Source organism: Dipodomys merriami, unplaced genomic scaffold (assembly GCF_024711535.1).
Source record: "Dipodomys merriami isolate MVZ:Mamm:240054 unplaced genomic scaffold, mDipMer1.0.p SCAF_1, whole genome shotgun sequence".
Classification (NCBI taxonomy): domain Eukaryota; kingdom Metazoa; phylum Chordata; class Mammalia; order Rodentia; family Heteromyidae; genus Dipodomys; species Dipodomys merriami.
In genome coordinates this window covers 5,051,223-5,072,983 of record NW_027202270.1, presented here as the reverse complement: position 1 = coordinate 5,072,983, position 21,761 = coordinate 5,051,223, and the positions used below count along the sequence as shown (strand labels likewise).

Here is a 21,761-nt window from a genome sequence, read left to right as displayed (position 1 = left end):
AATCATTTCTAGAACCAGCCAATAATCTAGAATCGTTTCTGAGAATACACTTCTTAACTCTTAGGAATAATAACAGTAGGTTTATTATAAATAGAAAAGTAGAAGGAAAAAAATCACCAGATACAAACTACAAAGTTTGTGTTATTTAGCTCTCTTAAGGGACATTACAGAAATGGAGGACCAAAAGAAGGTGACATCTAATTGAAATAATAGTAGTTAATGCAATTGAAGCTTTCCCATGCTAAACACAGGGCCAAATGCTGGATGTGTGCTCCCTGATGTAATTGTTAACTATTGTGTCAGTATAGTCTTATAATGGCTCCCAGTGAGGAGTCAGACACAGAGGATATATCCTAGTGCTGAAGTAAGAGACAACGTGGAAACGTTCAGTAGAATGCAGTGTCATGCAATATAATGTAATATAATATGATACATGTGATATAATCAGCATGACAAATCCACTTATAGAGAAAGACGTTCTTCCATGGCCGCACTGTGTCTGTCAGCAGCAGCCGGTGCATAGGGGTAGCTTCTCTCTCAGGACTGGGTACTTGTTGCCCACAGTGTCGGTGGGGATGAAGGAGAAGGGAAAGAAGGCAGACACAGATTTTTGCAGAGTCTTCTAGGCACACTAAAGTACATAGACTTTTCCTGAAGGGCCAGGGGAGTTCGTGGGCCTTCACACAGAGGTATGGCTCATGTTGGCTATGGTACTCGGGTAGCAGCTCTGTATGCCAAGTTGGATTATTGTTCAAAACCAGTGGCATGAAATTGCTGGTTGTCTCTTCTTGTTGCTGGCAGTTGACTTTCTGTTTCCTCCTCTCCACTCCTTCCTGTTAAGTTTATCAATGGCATATTCTAGGATCTTGTTGAACTCATTTCAGGCTCATCCACCTTCTTCCTATTTTCTGCTGTAAAACCGCTTCTATTTTAGAACAGTGAACGTAGATAATCTACCTCATGTGCAGATTGCCTTTGGAGTTTAAGGATGGATATCTTCTTGCTTTGTTTCAGTTGATGGTGAGCTATTTATTCCTATGCAGGTGTCTGCTGATACGGGCTGCACCACCGAGGCTGTTGGCACCTCCACTCCCCCGGCACTGGTCCTTTCTTGGTGCTGTTTCTTTCTTTGGAGTCCTTTCTTCAAGTGACTTCCACATCATCATGTTGCAGAATGAGAGGGGAGCTCTGTGTGCTGCATGCTGCCACTCACACACCAGGCAGTCTGAAGGTACCAAAGTCAGAGTCACCCCCTATCCCAAGGCCCGGGCAGCACTGTGGTTGGCTATTGCTGGTAGGCCAGGGAGGAGTGAGTGACCATCAGACATTGGTGAAAAGCTGGGAGAATTCAAGCTTACCAGATAGAAATGGAATTTGCATTTCTTCTGAAATTCTAATTTCATTGTCAAGGAGATGCACAGAGAGGTTACAGTTACATTAGGTAGTGATTACATGTCTTGTCTAACTTGTTACCCCTTCCCTCATTTTTCTCCCTCTTTCGCTCCCCCCCAAGTTGTTCAGATCCTTTCCAACATACTGTCTTGTGAGTATTGCTGCTGCATAGGTTCCCCCTTTGTCCTTTGTCTCACCATTTTGTTGTTCTCCTTCCCTTCCCTAGTTCAGATAAACATATATACAGTCAGTACCAGGGTACCAAAATCAAACACAGTGACAACAGGGGATAAACCATAGGGGAAGACACAAAAGAAAAAAGAAATCATGTAGTACATTGAGAACAAGAACAACAAAGAACGAAAACCTCTTGTGTCCATCTCTTGGAGTTCATTTCGCTTATCATCATCTTATATGGTCCTGGGTATATAGGTATTGAGCTATTCTGCTCATCTGCTACTACCATTATTTTGACATTTACTTTTGCCTTTGTGATTTTTTATTTTTATTTTTACAGAATTTCGCATTCTGGTTTGATCAGCCTTTCTATTTTTTTGTGTTTACTACCAAATGGCTTTCATTACTGAGTCACTACTATTAATGTTTTTTTATCATCTTCACATCTGTTACCCAAGTTCTTCCTTGTTTTTCACATCCAAAGCTTTCCAGGTTTTCCTTGTAGTTTTAATTATTAGAAGCAGCCCAAGGCTCATCTTGTAAAACTTTCCTTCTCTCTCTTTCCAAGAAAAAATACCTTGTGAATTTTATTGTGATGATCTTTGTAGAATTATTAAGGAGAAATTAGCTACTAACTATTCAGAGAAAATGGTATTATCTCCATTTCTTCAAATATCTGTGTTTTGGTATAGTTTTGTGGTTTCTTTCATATGGCTCTGGCAGATTTATTATTTTAGCCACTTACAGTTGTGAATGAGATTATTTTTGTTTGTGTCACTGTCTGCTTTTTTATATGTAATAAAAGGGCTATTAGAGTTTTGCTTATTTATTTTGGAACAACTTTTCTTGAGTTTTCTCTTTTTTTTTTGTTTCCTTTCACCATATAATGGGAGGTTCCTTTTCTTCCTTATTTATTAAGCTTCCTCCTCCTTCTCCTCTTCCTCATTCTTCCTCTTCCTCCTCCTCTTTTTCTTCTCTCTCTCTTCCTCACCTTCTCTCTGTCTCTCTCTTCCCCTCTTCTCTCTATCTTCTCTGTCCCTCCCTCCTAATCAGAAAAGGATGCTGAACATTGCCTAAAGACTTTCTTGCAGCTTGAAGTCATATTTTCCTTTTGATCTGGTATTATGATGTATTGTACAAATGATGAATTATACAAAGGTTTTAATATTTAGTCATCCTTCTGTTCCATGGTCACAGCCTCTTACTCCTTTCACAGAAGCTTCTGGATTTCATTTATGCGTGAGGCTATCTGAATCCTAAACGTCTGTTAGGCGTTAGGAACATTTCCAATCTCAGTGAATTTCCAAGATTTTGTCTCTCTTGGGGGGGATTCTGCTTCCCCCTCCTGTCCTGCTCAGCTGTGCTTGCTCATCTGATCCCAGGAAATGACCTCACCTCTCCCACGCATCTCCATTGCCCGGGACGAGACTCCAGAGACGCAGGATACCATGTGAGATGCCACACTGAAGGCAAACAGCAGACTCCTTTTGTGGAAGATGCCAAGGGCTGGGGGTGGACAGGAGAAGCTGAGAGCCCTGAATTGGGGCTGGTGAGACCTTTGGCCAAAAGAAAGTGTCTAAGCCACTCTGATGCTTGTGTTGCTGTGAGGTGTAAATGTGTGTGCGTGTGCATGCGTGTGTGCATGCATGTCAGCAGCACAAGGCCTTCTCTGTAGTGTTCAGCTCTACAGACATGAAAAACAATGGCTAAAGAATAAAAAGTCACTTTGGGAAAAGGCAGTTTGAAATAAGTGCTTTGTTATCAGCCACCTCTTGGAGATCCCATGTCTATTTGGCTGAGTCTGGAACTGATTTGCCAGAGAGAAACAACATTGTTGGAAGCACAGCTGGCTTACCTGGGCCCTGGGGGAGTGGGTACCTAGATTGTCCATTTCTCTGGGGAAGGATTCTGCTTGTGAGCTCTTTCTCTGTCCCCTGAGGTGCTGAGGAGGTTGCTAATCCAACAGGATGGTCCTAGGTGTCACTTGGTTTGGGCTGCAGAGCAGAAGAAGCAATTCCATGCAAGGCAGAGCTCTTTAAAATAGAGCAGGATGCAGTCTCAGAGCTGGGTTTCATAGGCCCTGGCCTACATCCTCCCCACGCCAGGGCCAATTGGGGCCGGCGCCTGCAGGCCTGCTCTGCACGGGCCAGCTGGGCCCTTTGCTTTGGCCAGATGCACTGCTAGATGCCATGCCAGTGACCTTGTGTCCATCTGGACTGGCCTGCTTTCCCAGCTCATTGTCCACGGAGGGCTGTCCAGAAGCAGGTGAGGGGCTAGATCTGGACACAGGCTGCAGTTTGCCTATCTCCATTCTAGATAATCTAGAAGGGCAGGTGTTTTCCACTGACCACGCGTGGTCAGGTGAGCTGAGGGGCCCATACGTCTTCCTCCTTGACCTTTTTCCCACCCTCTACAAGGCTAGGAGGGATGTCCATGTGCCAAAGAAAATATCTTCCTCACTCTGTGCATTGCAGATGTCCTCTCTTTGTTAGGACTGTTGAACTGCTTTTGGATTCAGACCTCTGAAAACAACAGTTCCATGCATTAAAGTAGATGCAGCTGCGTGTGTGTGTGTGTGTGTGTGTGTGTGTGTGTGTGTGTGTGTGTGTGTGTGTGTGTGTGTTTGCTGTGAACAGTCAGTATAATCCTTTTGGACTAGATCCATAGCAATTTAAAGATGTGTTGGAGGACAATAATTTGAATAATGATCCTTGTTTTGGCACAAAGCAGCAAACTGTGATTTTCTGGCAAGTTCTCAGGCTGAGCATCATTAGTCTGTGGTGCATCGGTTGGTGTGCTGGATGCTGGAGGTGCAGGCAGAAGGTGGGTGATGATGCTGGCAACCTCCAAGCAACCTGACCTACATTCGGAAGAAACGTGGTTAGATTCCATCTTCTGTGCTGTAATCTGCACCGTCCTGTGTGTCTTTCACCTAAAAAAGTCTGCTCCATGGAGCCGACAAGGTTAGCCACGTAACCATTTTACCCAGACCCTGTGAAGATGCTCAGTCAGCCTGAATGTCTCCCGTAAACAAGCTCACCCTGGTCAGCAGACCCTGTGCGCATTACAGAGTGCTTTGTAGACATAAAAAAAGCCAAGTCACCCAGTGAGATGTTTTTGAAATAGAGTATCACTCAAGCCATGTTTTGAACAAGTGTAGCTGAAACATGATATGTTTTCTCTACTGCAGGAAGATAGTGTCCAAGAGGGCAGGATTGCTGGGCCCAAATTCTGTGTTTGACCCTGACTAGTTGAGAGACTCAAGGAATTGACTTACCTTTGTAGTGTCACAATTTCCCCAGTCTGTTCATTGTGGAGGATAATAGAATCTATAGAGTTATTTGCAGATTAAATCAGCTAATATAGAATGCTGGGAATAGTGTCTGGTTGATAAGAAGTGCTACCTGTCTTGTGCTTTAGCTTGATTTGCACATAGAAAGTCAGTGTATAATTAGTTTGGAGTCAGAACATTAAATAGACATGTAATTTTTTTTTTTTTTGCTGGTCATGGGGCTTGAACTCTGGGCCTGAACGCCGTCCCTCAGCTCTTCAGCTCAAGGCTAGTGCTCTACCACTTGAGCAACAGTGCAACTTCCTAGACACATAATTTTTATTAGTGTAAATTAGTTGCACAAATAGGTTTTACTGTGATGTTCCGAACATGCATGTGCTGTCCCTTGATTAAATCAAATCCACCTGATCTGTATTACTTTTTCTTTTTTTGTTGGTCATGGGGCTTGAACTCTGGACCTGGGCACTTCCCCTTTAGCTCAAGGCTAGCACTCTACCACTTGAGCCACAACACCACTTCTGATTTTCTGGTGGTTAATTGGAGATAAGATCCTCATGGACTTAGCTGCCTGGGCTGGCTTTGAACTGTGATCCTCAGATCTCAGCCTCCTGAGTAGCTGGGATTACAGGCGTGAGCCACCGGTGCCTGGCTTGTATTACTTTTTCTTACTCTCCCCCTTACCCTTTAACAGTTTTTGGTGAATTTCATTATGTAGTTCCCCCCCCCCCCCACTCACACACACACACATACACATACACACACACATGGACATATGCATACACACATACACACACTCCATATCATTCATCCACTGGCATTGTCTCCTTTACTCCTCTACCCACTGTTCTTCACCCCCTACACATTACTGGGGGTACAATCATGGTGTATTACTGTGGGGAGGTTAGGTCTAGATTCTGCATATGTGCAAAAACATGTAATAGGTATCTTCCTGAACCTGACTTAGCTCCCTTCACATGAAGCTCTCCAGTTCCATCCATTTTCCTGCAAATGACATAATTTCATTTCATGGCTGAATAATGCTCCATTCTATATATGTACCACCTTTTCTCTATCCAGTTATTGGTTATTGACATCTAGATTGGTTCAATATCTTGATGATTATAAATAGTGCTGCCAGAAACATGAGGGTTCAGGTATCCCCTATATTAATTTATATTCATTTGGATACACGCTCGAGTGATGTGGCAGGATTATATGGTACTTCTACTTTTAGCTTCCTGAGGAATCTCATTACTGAATTCCATAGAAGCTGCACTGATTTACATCTGCAAAACAGCATGAAGAGGTTCCTAAAATGGACATTATTTTTTCTGATCCTGGAGCTTGAACTCAGGGCCTGGGTGCTATCTCCAAGCCTCTTTGTACTCAAAGCTAGTACTCTACCACTTGAGCCACACCACCATTTCCACCTTTTTCTTTATTGGAAATAAGAGTCTCACTGACTTTTCTGCCCAGGCTGGATTTGAACCATGATCCTCAGATCTCAGTAGCTAGGATTTTAGGTATGAGCTACCTGTACCTGGCTAAAATGGACATTTTTAATAGTTAAATAAATAATTTATACTCCTCCTCGGGTGCTTGGCTACTAGAGGGAAAAGTGACAAAAGGGCCCCATGATGCACTGGTACAGACAGCCACGGTCAGTGGCCAAGGGCCATTGCCCCTTGTGAGTTTGGAGTTGCACAGTGAGATTATCTTGTGAGTACAAACCAGTCTGAGCCTGGTGATTTTCATGGAACCTGTAAACATTTTCCCAAAGCATGAAGTTATTCATCAACACAATCTAATGGCTGTATAATGAAACTGTTGATGTACTACATCTGGTGAAATATTTTCTTATATTAAACATTTAGGTTGTTCTTTCTTCCTAGGAACGGAGGTGAGGGTATCTATTAACTCTAGTGATATGGTCATCAGGGAGATATGTATATATTTATACATATATATATATATAGGGAATATGTGCATTATATAGTATATATATAATATATATGCATATATGTATACATTTGTAATATATATATGCATAGAGCATACATCTATGCATATGCTATATATGCACATATTATATACAGATAAACATATTTACATATTTTTCTTAAAATTTCCCTATTCTTGGGTTAAACACCCAGAAGTGAGGACATTGGACCACAAGGATGAACCCTTTCATGAGTCCTGACGATTGCATACACATTGTTTCTGCGGGCTATTTTCAGTTCAGCATGCACAAGGGGCAGCTGACCATTCCTAAGAAAGCTGACATTCGTGGCTTCTTTGTCACAGCAGTTGATAAAAGAGAATCCTTGAAACAGCTTAAGGAAAATAATTCTATTAAAGTTCACCGAACATGTTTTTGTGATTATTAGAAACAAACCACGTAAGTCAGGCATACAGAGGGGCAGTGTGAACTGCTTTCGTGTCAGGACGGCAGATAATACAGGAACGGCTGGGTGTCTGCATCCTACTATTGGGTGGCGAGGGGGTGGTGCTCTAAGACGTGGCTTCCCTCTCTCCCTCCAGCTACACGGTGGGCATAGTGCAGGAGAACAATGACCAGGTCTGGAAGTTCCAGAGGTATTTCCTGGTGCAGGAGTACTGCAGCCGCCTCAACATCCCCTTCCCCTTCGTGGTCTTCGCTTACTTCTACATGGTGGTGAAGAAGTGTTTCAAATGCTGCTGCAAGGAGAGGAACATGGAGTCTTCTGCCTGCTGTGAGTGGTGGGTTCTGAAGCAGGGGTCCATTTCAAGGTGTGTGTGGGACGAAGCATCCGCTGTGGCTCACTTCTCACGCCGGCACCTCTCCAAAGATCAGGCAGCCGGCCGGCCCTCGGATGACTCGAGAGAAGGCATTTAGATCTGGGGATCCCCTACTTTGAGGGGAGAAACTTTCAGATGCATGTAACAATAATGTAGACAGTATATTGATTGAGCAGAATTCATCAGTTACCAAGAAATCATGACTTTGGTGTTTTTTTTTTTTTTTCCTTTGCTTCAGTGAAATGTATTCTCTGGGAAGTGTGAACTTCCACTTCGGCAGGGTAATGTGCTTTTTCTGATTGCTTCTCTTAGTCATTTTCCCATCACTCTTACAAAATACCCAACACAATTAACTTATAAGGAAAAAGTTTGTTTCACTCAGTTCTGGAGACTCATTCCAAGACGAAATAGTCCCATTGCTTTAGGCCTGGTGAAATCGGGAAGGCAGTGACAGAATAAATAAATCACTTACATTATCAGCCAGGACGGAGGGAGCAATTCAGAGACTGGGGGCTCATAATCCCCTTGAAGGGTATGCCTCCAGTGATCCAGCGCCCACTCCCAAAGGAAACACCACCTGTCGACAGTGCCAGCTGAGGGGACCGGGCCTTTCACTTGTGGACCTTTGCAGAAAATGCATCCACTGTGGCCCCCAAAGATTCCTGTCTATCTGACAATACAAAACATGTTTACCCCATCCAGGAGTCCACAGAGTCTCTTCCAAGACTCATGCAAAACTCTGCAGTGAGCCTCTGTAGACATAAAAGAACGTCACATGCTTCCAAGACACAAGGACAGGGCAGGTGTGCGAAAGAATCCAAATTAGAAAGGAAAATCACAGTGTATGTCTGTTCCCAAATCCCCAAGGCAAGAGTCTACCAGCATCATTTCCCACAGCCCTCTGGGCATGCTGGTTCAGCACAAGCTGGTCAGGTGACCCCCGTGTGCCAGCCAGGCTCTCTGGCCACAATATGAAGTTGGATCCAAGTGGTGCCCACTCCCAGGCCCACTAGGAGCTGAAAGAAGAAAACAAAAAGCCTTAATTGAAAAGTGGGATTTGCTGATTTTAGAGAATATACGGAGTGTGGAGAAAGCAGCAGAGGTGATGCCAAACCCTAGACCAGAGCAGGCAGAGAAAGCTCTCTCCAGGAAGGGTCACTTAAGCCTCGTTCATGCGTTCTCGGGTGTGTGTCTTCCTAGATACACGGGACATTCTGATATGCCACCAGTGGACTCCCATTCCACGCTGGGCTGAACTTTCTTATCCCTTTAGTGGACCACCAAATATGCTGAAACATAGTAACCTAGACATAACTAGTAATTAGGGAAGCTTTAGGACTGGCGATGTAGCGCATGGGTAGTGCTCTTGCCTGCACGTCCTGGGTTCAGTGCCCAGTATATCCTTCCATCCTGAAAAATGAACACGCTGAGAGCCATCATTCTTGGGGGGTGGCTTTTCCATAGAAGCAAAATTCGCATACAAGTCTCACCTTAAATACTGGTGGTAATGGATGTGTGCTATCTGTATGGATCTAATTCTTCCTTACAGATTGGCTTACATAATATAAATGCTCAACTCACATCACCCTATAGAGAATTCTCATAGTTAACTCTTTAATAACATTATTTCAAGACATTAAATATTACCTTGGGGATGCAATTAACTATTACCTATGTAATTGTCATTCTTTACTCAAGTATTCTGACAACTTGATTGCATTCTTTTTGTCTTTTTCTCGTAACATTTTGCTTTGGAAGCAAAGTGAATTATTTTGAAGTCAAAGAATATTAACAATGGGAACTGGAAGTTCAGATAGGAAATTTGAGAATATTCAAAGACCACATCCAACTATCAGAAGCTTTTTATGACCTTCCCCAGGGCAGTCTGTGGTTCTGTCCTGAAATCACGTCACAGATGATCATTTTTCTGTCCCTGGGAGAAAACATTCTGGGAACCATCAGTATCTTAGAAAGGCTCACAGATTTCAGAGATATTGAATGGGCCAGAGGAAAACAAGCAATAGAAATAAGCTATAGCAATGAAGACTTTGACTCAGTATATTTTAACTTATTTTTTCCTTTTTGTGGTATTGGGGTTTGAACTCCGGGCCTTCCATTTGCTAGGCAGACACTCTACCACTTGAGCCATCCTCCCAGCATAGACACAACTATGCCTAATAATTAGTGCTGACTAGCAGAGGAGTCAGTGCCTGTGAGGTAGTGAATTGCCCATCGGGTAGACGGAGGGCTTTGGTGAGATAATCATTCCATTCTCCAGAGATCTGTTGCTGGCAGTCCATGCTCTGGGGAATTTGGCAGCTCGATGTGTAAATAGGAAAAACCAGCTTTCTGGATTCAGGATGAGGTCGACAGGGCAACTGTGTTACATTCCTCCCATACCTACTTAATGATTAAGCACGATATGGACATAACATGGAGATGTGTCCCAAACTGACCTGCAGATGAAACAGAGCTTTAAGCTCCAGCGACCAAACAGATGGTCAGAGGTTCATGATGCTGCTCTGGGTCCCTGGCCAGCTCTTCTGAGCGTGAGGAACTCACAGCCATTGGAGAAACAGTGTGATCGGGGTGTTCTCTCTCTTGAAACAGTTACTATTCTTTGGGAGAAACAGTGAGAGGGAATGGGGAGGGTCCCAGGACAGGGGACCCTCTTCCCCAGGGACTGGGCAGTGATGGGGGAAGAGCGGGTCAGAGACCTTTGCCCACTAGAAACGCCCCAGCTTGCCAAGCCTCTGCCTGCTCATTTGCTTCCGTTACCAAATCCAGGCACCACAGCTTGCTGCCAAGCCTCCGGCTGGTAGTTCACTTCTTAAGTGCACTGTGCATTTACCTCCAAAGGAAGGGAAGTGATGTCTTCCATTTCCAGATTTCTCCTTTCTTGGAAAAAATGCATGATTTTTTTTCCCAAATAACTAGCAACCAAACTTTCACTTTTGATATTTGTTTGGCAATGCCTTTAAATAATAAAAAAAGTATGCTGCCCAGTAATTGCATTTTCATAAAACATATACTTTTATTGTGATCCAGGAAACAATGTGCCTGTCATAGGATATTTGAAAAATACGGAAAAGCATAGATAAAGATCAAGGTTATATATAGCCCACTGTCCATTCTCAACAACCGGGTATTTATTCTTATTTGGATGTATAGTATTTGGATTGCCCCGTGCATATTAACTCATGACCTAATTAGTTTATTTAGTTAATAGTACATTATGAATGGTTTCAATGTAAGTAAGAATCTATATTACAATAATTGGTACGTGTGTGCCAGGCCCGAGGCTTGCACTCTGAACTGGTGCTGTCCCTCAGCTTTTTTGCTCAAGGCTAGCACTTTACCACTTGAGCCACAGCTCCATTTTTAAATTGTCTTTGATGCTTAATTGGAACTAAGAGTCTCATGGACTTTCCTGCCCAGGCTGTCCTTGAACTGCTATCCTCAGATCTCAGTCTCCTGAGTAGTTACGATTACAAGTGTAAGCCACCAACACTTGGCATAGTAATTTTTAACTGTAGAGTATTTCAGCTTATGGATGCACCCTAATCAACTTATCCCCTCTTGTTAAACATGAAGACTGTTTTAAATCTTTTTTTTTTAGCATATGCCATGATGGTAGAATTTTTTGTGTTCATTTTTGAGCATATCAGTCATTTTTCCTTTGAGTTATTTTTAGAAGAGAAATTTGGAGAGAAAGAGTGTGTGTACTTTTAAGACATTCTGCATTATCTCCACTGTCTCCTGCTCTGTCCTTTCTCATCCCTCATTTCCCCTCAGGCTGTAGCAAGTGACCCACTTCTTCCACTAATGGGTGACCGGCTTTTTCACATCCTTCCCAACACAGGGAATGGCCATTCTTTTTTAGACCCTAATGATTTCCCAGGATGAGCAGTGAAAGCACTAAGTCATCACTTCAGCTAGTGCTTTCTTGACAATAACAGAGACTGGCCCTTTTTCTTTGTGGTTTGTCTTTCTTATTCTCTGACCGTTTGTGCACAGACACGTCAGCCCTTTCTGGGTTGACTTTTAAATATCCCCTTGAGATTCTACATATCCTCTTGTGTGAAAGGGGGAAAAGATACTTGAGAGGACTCTGTTCAAACAAATGCAACTAGGAAGCAATTTGGTCATCAATTATTTTGCAACGTAAGTAACCATCATTTGAAAGTAAATACATGTCTGCTATATGGGATTTGCAGAGATCTAGTCATTTACATCTTGATTGTCCTTGGTAGAATCCCCAGATGAACTCTTTGTAAATCCAGGAAGATGCTGCAGTTCCTAAATGCAAATGGATGCATTTAAGTGGTTAGTGAAAGGTCAAGCTAACGTACATCTATTCCAAGAGGCCACCTGCATGAGCACATGTTTCTCTTGACCCCTGAATTCATGAGGTTTGATGCCTGTTACCTTACTGTCTGAAATGTAGGTAATGTGGTGACCTGGGCTTTTGTGATTTGTGCCTTGCCATCTGAAATTAATGAACTGAAAATCACACCTGAACATATTCCTTCTCAATTTTATAGCCAGCTCTGGATGACAGGGAAAGTCTAGAGCTAAGAATATTCTTGGAGATCTACACCCAGACTACCCAGATCTATACCCAGAATACAAAGGTCATGAGCTTAGTTATCTTACCTTCTCCAGAGTTCTTGCCTTGGTTTTAAGTGGAGAGTTGGTAATCTATGATTTTTCTAGTCATTACCTTTATGAAAGAGGATCTCATGACAAACATAAACAAATTCATGAATGTAATGAGTTTGCTAAGTCACAGAACCACACATACATGAGATTTGAATCCATCTCTGACTGGAATAAAGATCACATTCTTACTTCACACAAGCAGCTCCAAGTCCTCATTGTTGCCAAGAAATCCATTAGGATTCTCTCGTTCAGCTGCTATAGTACTAATAAGTAACATCAGTCAGATCAGCCTGCACAGGACAAATCTAATCCTTCTGCCTCCAGAGTCTTTCATAATGCCCTGCAGATGTTGATTTAGAAAGCAAGAGGCAGAGACAACAGTCTGATTGATTTTCTTTTTTCCTTATTCAAGGTTTCAAAAATGAGGACAATGAGACGTTGGCATGGGAGGGTGTCATGAAGGAAAATTACCTGGTCAAGATCAACACGAAAGGCAACGACAATGCAGAGGAGTATGCTTGTCTTTCCCATCTCTATCCTTGAAGTCAGCAGAGGAGAGCTGGCTTATCTGAGCATGCTTTCTTTCCAGTGAGCATATTCAGCAGAGAATGATATTGTCCCAAAGATATCATCCAGATCACTGAAGATATTGAAGACAGCACTTACATACATGTGTAGTAGTCTTTCAAGAAGGGAAAAGATACTGTCCTTCCATACCCCCCCCCCCGCCCATGCATGCACACACACCTCACCTGCCATCCTGCTTCTCCTTCAGGGTCCTGGGGGAGAAAGAGGTAGGTAGAGACTGTGCTGGAGGCCTGAGAGCCGTGTCTGTGGAGGGGCGTTCCAGGAAGGTGCATACAGAGCACACACGTGTATTTGTCTCTGTGATGCAGATGGACAGAGATGAGACTATTACCAGCTGTTCTGGAAATTCCTGCACATCATTTCTGAATCACACAGAGCTGTAAATGTTCCTGTTCTTCCTAAATGCAGTCATTAAACATCTTCTAATAGAGAAGTCAGGGCTAAGTCTGCAGGGAGGCCTCCAGGGGTGGGTAACAAAGTGTATGCGCGCTTACTCTGCCCTTTTGTGGAAGTTAATCTTCTTCACTGACAGCTGTCACTCTTCTGGGCACTCAGAACACACTGCAAAGTGTGCTTACATGGTCTAAATGGATACAGGGAGAACAGATCCCTGAGTGGAGTCCAGCAGAGTGATTGAGAGAGGCCTGGATGCTCTTTGCTTAAACAACGAGGTGGATGTCCTGGGTTCTTAGGCTCAGGTCTGGGGTGCAGAGGGAGGGGAAGACCTTTCTCCACCCCATCAGCAGAAGGAGCATTTATTTGCTAACCTTTGGCTTGGAGCAAGAAAAGAATTGGCTTGGTTTGGGTTTTAGGGAGGGAAATCAGAAAGGTCAATCAGTGCAGCTGACCCTTGATTGAGCTGACGATCAAAACAGTCTGAAACTCTGCCCTTTAAAAGACTCGAATGGAGCCAAAGAGCCCTAGCTCCATCTGTCTCTCTTTCTTTCTCTCACTTTCTTGTTTAATTTCTTGGCAGAATGAGGCATCGGTTTAGACAACTGGATACAAAGGTATGGTTCTTTATATATTGGTTAGGAAGTGGATTAAAAAACAAAACAAAACCATGTACGTTTAGTATCTTTGAACTTTTGTGTAGAAGTGGATGCTTATGATCAGACAGCAAGAAGAGTTAACTGTTTTAAGAAAACAGATGTGATTCTGTTCCACATTCATTATTGTCTTCATTTGCCATGATGCTCAGGGCTGGGCTGGGATTGCTGCTCATGCTCACAGACCACACGGGTACAGAGATGCCACCACCATGATCTTTAAGATATTTTCCATCACGTCCAGTCCAAGGCTTGCTTTTCCTCCCCACTGTGAAGTACGTGGAGATGGTGGCAATGGGGAAACACAAGGGAAACGTAGAAGGGCTCTTGAGCAATTTGTGAGCACGACCAAATCTAGATTGTTCCTTACTTAATTGGGAGACCACTGTGTGTGTGTGTGTGTGTGTGTGAGAGAGAGAGAGAGAGAGACAGACAGAGACAGAGACAGACAGACAGAAAGAGACAGAGAGGGGGGGGGGAGAGAGAGAGAGAGAGAGAGAGAGAGAGAGAGAGAGAGAGAGAGAGAGAGAGAGAGAGAGAGAGAGAGAGGACACAGAGTCAGTACAAAGTGACGAGGAAGTTTAGCAGCAAGTATGGTGGATCCTAAATGCTAGATCCCTAGTAGGCTATGGAGAAAAGATGTGTTTCCTATTTTACTGTGTTTTGAGGATGAGAAGGGACTCGCGGCCTTGTGCACCCCCCCCCAGGGTTGTGCTGTTTGACCAGGCAGCATCCCCAGTCACCCAGCATCTAGTGTGCAGTAGGATCTCAATCAATAATTTGTTGAATGGACTATGAACACAAGCTGCCCCTTGTAGAACTCTTAACATGAGGATTTCTCTGTTCACCTATTTCTCATTGACTTTTCCCTACATTCCTTGGCTACGTTAAGCAGTGGAGTCTGTGTCTTGGTGGGCCTCGTCTTCTGCCTCCCCTGTAGCATGTTGACCAAAAGGGTGGTCAGTATCAGGCTCTTCCCTTACTTCAGATCCTTCTCTTCTTCCCTGCCCCTGGACCTCTGACCTCTGTGTCAGACGCAACTCTTCAGAATGACAATGTATTGTGTGTTGACAAGTGAATGTATCTGTCACAGTTTGGTTATTGCTGCTGCTGCGTAATGAACATCCCCCAGTGTGTTTTATCTTGCGCATGATGCTATGGGTCAGGAATTCAGGAAAGGCTCAGGTGGGCAGGTCAGTTTCTTCCTACAGCCTCATGGGTCAGCTGGTGGCACACATAATGTTTTCTTAGGACCTCTCTGTGTGGCTGGGCCTGCCCCCATGTGGGGGTCCAGGGGCAGACACCCTTCGCAGTAGAGACTGACTTCTGATGGTAAGGCAGCCGAGAGTACAGCACTGTTGAACCAAGGTTGGGAACGGCTGGCCTGTGTCACCTCTAACAGAGCCTTTTGTTTTCAGAAGTCCAGGCCAGCCCAGACTCAACCAGGAAATTTGGTTCCTTTCTCCTGTTGATGTGCAAGCAGCCTGTGGGGGCAGCCATTTCACAGATGTGCAATCTTAAGACATGTCTGGTTCTTAGGTTCCTGTGACTGGTTTACACGGAGGGTCTGGGAAGAACCCTGTGTCATTAGGGCTGAGTGTCTGTTCATTAGTGACTATTCTAGAATGTGTGTAGATTAGGGTAGATTTGCATATTAAGAGAATATGTTAAAAAACACTAGGGGACAGAATTCTAAGGTTGCATCCTATATAATAGTATAGTATGTCGTGGTTCATATAGTGGTCCGGATTCATGCTTTTGCATGTAGATACCCATTTTCCCAACTCGGTCGATGAGGTTATTCTTTCTCTCTTGTTGATTCTTGGAACTCTTGCCAAAGATTATTTGACCATAAACGCATAGGTTTATTTCTGGGTTTTCTCCTCTGTCCTATTGGTTCTCAAGCCAGCGAGTGACATGCTAGTCTGATTACTATAGTTTTATAATATATTTTGAAATCAGGTAGTTTGTTGTTTCTAGCTTCATTCTTCTTGCTAAAGATTGAGAATTAGGAACACCTTAACAATCTTGCAACCTATAAACATTTGTATCCACAATAAATGTAGCCATTTATTGTGTCTTTTTAAATTTTCTTCATCAATGTCTATAAAATTCTATGCACATCTCTTATTTCTTTGTTTAAGTTCCTTCCTAAGGTTTATTTCTTTGCTTGCTGATCCTAATGGAACTGTTTCTTAAGTTTTCTTTGGGACAGCTCATTGTTGATGATCAGAAATACCAGTTTTTCTTGTATATTGGTTTTTTTCTCTTACAACTTTACTGGATTCCTTTATTATTTCCATCAGGGTCATGCTTTTTTAACAAGATATACAAAATCATCTGTGAACAGATTCAAGTGTCATGTATCTATTTATTTTTCTTGTCTGGTTGCTCTGGCAAGTATTTCTAGTATGATTTTGAATAGCAATATCAAGAATGGGCAATCTTGTCTTTTTTCAGATCTTAGAAGAAAAGCATTAGATTTCTCCCATTAAATACAGTGCTAAGGTATGTTGTTTTTTCCATACCTGGCTTTCATTGTGTCAGAGTAAATTCTTTCTATCCCAACAAAGAATGCTGAATTATGCCAGCTGCTTTCACTGCATTTATTGAGCAGATCATGTGTTATTTTAGTTCTTCCATTGCATTGACTTATCTTTGAATGTTGAATCCTCTTTACAGCTCAGAGATAAATGCCACTTGGTTGTGTCTGTGGTCCTTTTGAAGTGCTCTTTAATTCAGTTTGGTCTATACTTCATAGTGAAGATTTTTTTCATTCATATTCACCAGTGTTCACCAGAGATTGGCCTGTAGTTTTCTTTTGTTGTCTTTGTCTTGCCTTGGTACAAGAGTGATTCTCAACTCAACAGTGAGTGTGGAAGTGTTACCTCTTTTATTTTATTTTGTTGCTGTTGTATGTTTTTGTTTTGTTTTCTTGGTATGTGTACCATCAGTTTCTGAGCTTCTCTTCCTTAGAGAGCTTTAGGTATAAAGTTAAGCTTCTGATTTGTTGTTGTTTGGTTCAGGCTTTGTAGCACTTCTTGATTCATTGTTGGCAAGGCTATGTTGATTTAAAAGCTAACTTGAGGTTCTACTACCAGAGTGATGAGAACCCTTCCCTTCTGGGAACTCCTGGGAGCTGAAAGTGGGTGTCTGCCCTGTGCCCTGCACAGGACATTTATGTTACCTGGTGAGTGGACTAACGAGTAGTCTGACCTGTCGCCAACAGGTCCCTCTCTCAGGAAGGTGGTTTGTACTGGTAGGTCCCCTCCGTGGGAAGCTCTTGGGTACTGGTAGGTCCCCTTGTGGCTCTTGTCAGGCCTGTGTCCAGTTTATACCAGCCTGGCTGTTGCTCTGCTGCTGGAAGCCTAACTGTGTTTTTCACAGCCTCTGGGGAAAACCCCGCCCGAGGCAGCCCCCACTTCCTCACTGGAAGGTGAAAACCCAGTACACCACTGCAGTAGGAAGTAGCCTGTCTTTTTTTTTTGTCATCTAGCTAATGACTCATTAAAAAAAATTCTACTCCTAATTTTGCTGAATTTTAAAAATTTTAGGTGTATTTTTCATTTCATTCTACTTTAAACAGCTTGTTAAAAATCATTTTAGTTTTAACAAAGCCTTTGGTTATGGGGTACATTTTTTTATCTCATTATTCTAGTAAATAACATTATTCATAACTGACCTTGCACCTGTAAGTAAGGATCTATGCCAAAAGCCCTTTTGATTTCTTTTTGTCCAAGTTAAAGGAAGAGATTATTGTTGAAAATAAAGAACCCAAATACATTTTCTCCCCTTGACAAGTGCATAAAATCAACTATACAGAAATTGTATATTTCTTTATGAACTTTTTCGAGTATGCCAATGTGGCACATTATTTAAAATGAGCTATTGACTCTTGTATGATAAAGTTGTGAAAAATTCAAGCATTGAGAATAATTTTATTATGCCTTTTACTTAAAGTATGTTTTATTGTTTATACTGTTTGTGGTGTTGTATGTGTGTTGGGGAGAACTCTCACATCGTCTTAGTATCCTATTATTTTTGTCAGTACTATACCTTTACAAAGCAAAGCTTTTTAAATGTCTTTTAATTTTATTAGTATAGTTTTACATTTAAACTTATTTTTCAGTAATACTCCTTTGTACCATTGCAATCTGCGGAAATCACTGGGTTCACTGATTTATTTCACATTGGAATTGGGCCTTGAACTCTAGTTCCAGGTTCGTGTGAGTTAACTGGAAATACAAGTCTATGGATTTGTGTACTCAGGCTCACTTCAAACTGAGATCCTCATATCTCAGCCTCCTGAGTGGCTAGGATTATGGGAATAAGCTACTGGCACCCAGCACTAATTAGTTTATTAATTGCTACTGATTTGATTTCAGAAAGTAATGAATATGGTCTGAGATACCAGATGCCTCTCCCCACACCCCTCTCTCCCTGTTTGCCCCTCTCCCAGGTATATTGTGTTTGCTGTTTTAATAAACATGTCTATTACGTGGAAAAACTATATGTAGCAATTATTTGAAATTGAATGATGGAAGATTCATGTTAAGACTGACTCTTTTTTTCTTCTTTCCAAGCTTAATGATCTTAAAGGTCTTCTGAAAGAGATTGTGAATAAAATCAAATAAAATGGCCTGAACTTTGGTGGAGAAAGATCTAATTGTAGCAAGGTGTGTTGTTGGTTCTTTCCTTTGACCTGAAAATTTTACACACTTGAAGATTGTTTTAAAGTCATGGCCTTCTCACTTGTTTGATCTTCATAGTGATGGTATTAGAGTAGAAAAGAATGTGTTGAACAAGAAAGTCAACTAACTCAGGGGTGCCCAGGTGGAGGTCTGGGGCCCCGCCCACACTTCCTTCCTCCCTGGCATCTGGAGGTCTCCAGTAAGGCACACAGCCTCAGAAATTCTCAAAAGATTCTCAGCATGATGGAAGCATGCATGACCACACTGTCTTCAGACTTGCTGTTTTTTTTTTTCCTTAACATGGTATCTGAATATTGAATGGGTCCATGCTGAAATCTGTACCTTATTCTCATAATCAATTATTTTCATCATTGCTATGGGATTTTCAAATGCGGGTTGATTTTTTTTAACTATCCAGAAGCATTTCAGTGAGGTATTTGAGTTTTAGCAGCAGTAGCTAGCTACACCATGTGGCTCAAATTTAACTCTAGGCTTGGTTCCAGGATCTCTCTTACTGAAAGTTTTAATTACGTTCTCCCATTACCTGTCCACATCCTGAACAAATGTTAAAGATATTTTCAGGGACAGAGGGAGTTAAGGAAAAAAATAGTGACGGACATTGTATTGGACTAGAGATGTTCTAGACCGTAAATTGCAAAGAATGGAAACACAAGGAAGAACTCCTTTGCTCCCTCCCTCTCCCTTTCTTCCTCCCAGCATCCTTCCCTCCCATTAGCATTTACTGAGTTCTGCGGGGTTTGGCTGGCCCTGGCTCTGACCTCTGGCACTGCCAGTGCTGGCAGCAATTACTTAAGCTGCAGAATTTCCCCCGATGGAGTGGTTACATTGCAGGGAAGTCATGGGGCACCACGTCCCTTTCAGTCTTTCTGGCTACTCAGCTCCTTTGCTTGAGTTCTGATGGTTACAGATCCTATTTAAAGCTCTTTATTATGGAGGGCTATCAGAGCAAGATGGATGTACATCTGATAGCATGTGAAAGACTGTCGGGCTTCCTGACACACCTGAGGAGTAGGCATTGTACAGTCAGATCTTTCACAGTGGTGTTTACAAAAAACAGTGGTGAAGTTGTAAGTGTGGCTCAGATCGTTTATCTCCAGCTGAGCAAGCAGGCCAGGCAAATGAAGGCCCTGAGTGCAAACCTCAGTACTGCCCCAAACAAGCGAACAGAAAACAAAAAATGAACCTTATGGTAAATTTTAATCTGGATTTTGGAAAGCTTAGTGTTTTGCTAACTGTATGAGCTGAGCGGGAAAACAACCAGGAACAGACAAAGCAGTTAAAATGATAAACATTTAAAGGCGATTACAGAGTTTTAGTAATCTGGGAAGACTCAAACTCAGACCTTCACATTTACCCCTGAAAGCTCTTATCTCACGTTCTTTTGCAAGAATGTATGTACCAGTGGGCAAGCAGAATGTCTTCCTTTCTGTCTACCCGCCCTTTGCTTACCTTTACCCTTATTAATATATAGTAAGAGCTAATTGGCAACCAGAAATGGCTTAGGAGAACGACAGTACCTCACTTCAGTGTGCCAATGCATCGAAGACAAAAGATGTTAAGAAATGGAACATCTAAGAAAACAAGTTCTCACGAATTCCTCCTCACTACTTCTTTAGAAACTCTGATTTTCAAAGTCCCAAGTTTTGATGTGTAGGTTTTGCTTCTAGATATAGGATATTTTTTATATTTTTGTAGTGCTAGGGTTTGAAACCACACCCTCAGCCAGAGATCACCTTTTTGCATTGGATGGCCTGTTCTTAAGTATTTCACTGAAAATTCCATTTGATAGGCAGCAGCCAGCTCCCTGCCATTCAGACGTCATTCTTCCAGTGTCTCCTCATGCCTTTTTCCCTAGCGGGGTGAGGTACTCATCCTTCCCTGGGACTGTATCAGGGAAGAGCATGTCAAAGACCCCTGCCGGGGTGGGGCTAAGAGTCAACCCGGGAAAGAGCTGTTCACCAGTTCTCCCCGCCCCCTTCCGAATCAGCCTTTGAGCCACTCACCTGGGGAGAAATAAACAGATTGTCTCCATTTTTACTTCTACACTAGTTGAAAAGAAGCAAAGATCCAAGGCGAGAGTAGGCCACATGGTTCCCACTACCTTTACGTGGGAGTGGAGCTTGCCAAGGACAGCAGAAGGAAGGTTCTTGGAGACCATTGGCTTCCACAGTGACAGTGTGCTGACCCTTGAACTTGTCTCGTGATCTGAAAGCAACAGTCTGAAAGGTTCCCTAGAAAGGCCCCCTAACACTACACTTTGATAAATTATCATTAACTCATTAAAAATATGCAGAAGCCACTGAGCAAATAAAGCCTTCAGAAACCTTTGAGGTCTTAACCCAGATGGAATAAGCTGAACCTTGCTCATTGAACCGTCTGCCTGCAGGTCACTGACAAACTGGCCAGACTCCAACACCTCATGGAGACAAATGTTCTTTGAACTGCTTCAGTACCAAAAGGAAGTCTCTTGACTTTATATCAGATTTATTTTCAGTATATTCCCAGTGTATTTTGAAGCACCTCAGATCCTGCCTAAGAATGGAAATGCAGGCTATTCTTTTCTCTCTTAAAAGTTTTTGTTAGCATAAATTAATTCTAAAAGGGGTTTCCTTATGACATTTATGACATGCACATAATGTTCTTTGATCAAACTCACCGCACCCCCTTCTATTTCTTCCTAACCAGAATCTGTTAACAGAATTGGGTATTCTTCCTTTGTTTCCGCAGGTGAAAACAGCCGTTCCAATCAAAAGGGTCAAGGAATGCCGACGAACAGTCCTGTCATTGATTACTCAAGGAGAAAATTTCTGTGCCTGGGGACCAAGCCAGTGGTTCTCAGTCACCCTGGGGGAGCTAAGTCTGAGAGCAAAGGTTGGAATTCATTTTTCATATGAAGATGGATATGTGGGAAGAAGATTCCTTAGAATGCACTTCTACCAGAGCGTGCCTGCTCTTGCTACATCTCAGAACCCCCCACTGATGGTCCAGTGTTAAGTCTGTTCTTTCTCCTTCTTTTCCCTTGACCTCTCTTATTGATGACCCAGGAGCTCAGTAGAAGACTGTGAGGCAGTGCTTGATCTGGCTTTTGTTCCTGTGTTTTTGTGTATTTCC

The 21,761-nt window shown here is 42.6% G+C and overlaps 1 protein-coding gene across 1 annotated transcript in view; it reads left to right on the top strand.

The window, feature by feature from the left end:
• Nucleotides 1-21,444, top strand: part of Trpm8 (transient receptor potential cation channel subfamily M member 8) — a 69,642-nt gene extending 48,198 nt beyond the window's left edge. The window contains exons 21-25 of the mRNA XM_070021119.1: nt 7,403-7,593; nt 12,714-12,813; nt 13,866-13,899; nt 18,522-18,614; nt 21,378-21,444. Of these exons, the coding sequence (XP_069877220.1) occupies nt 7,403-7,593; nt 12,714-12,813; nt 13,866-13,899; nt 18,522-18,572 (376 nt within the window). The 3' untranslated portion in view covers nt 18,573-18,614; nt 21,378-21,444. The remainder of the gene's footprint in view (nt 1-7,402; nt 7,594-12,713; nt 12,814-13,865; nt 13,900-18,521; nt 18,615-21,377) is intronic.
• The last annotated feature ends 317 nt before the right edge of the window (nt 21,445-21,761 follow it).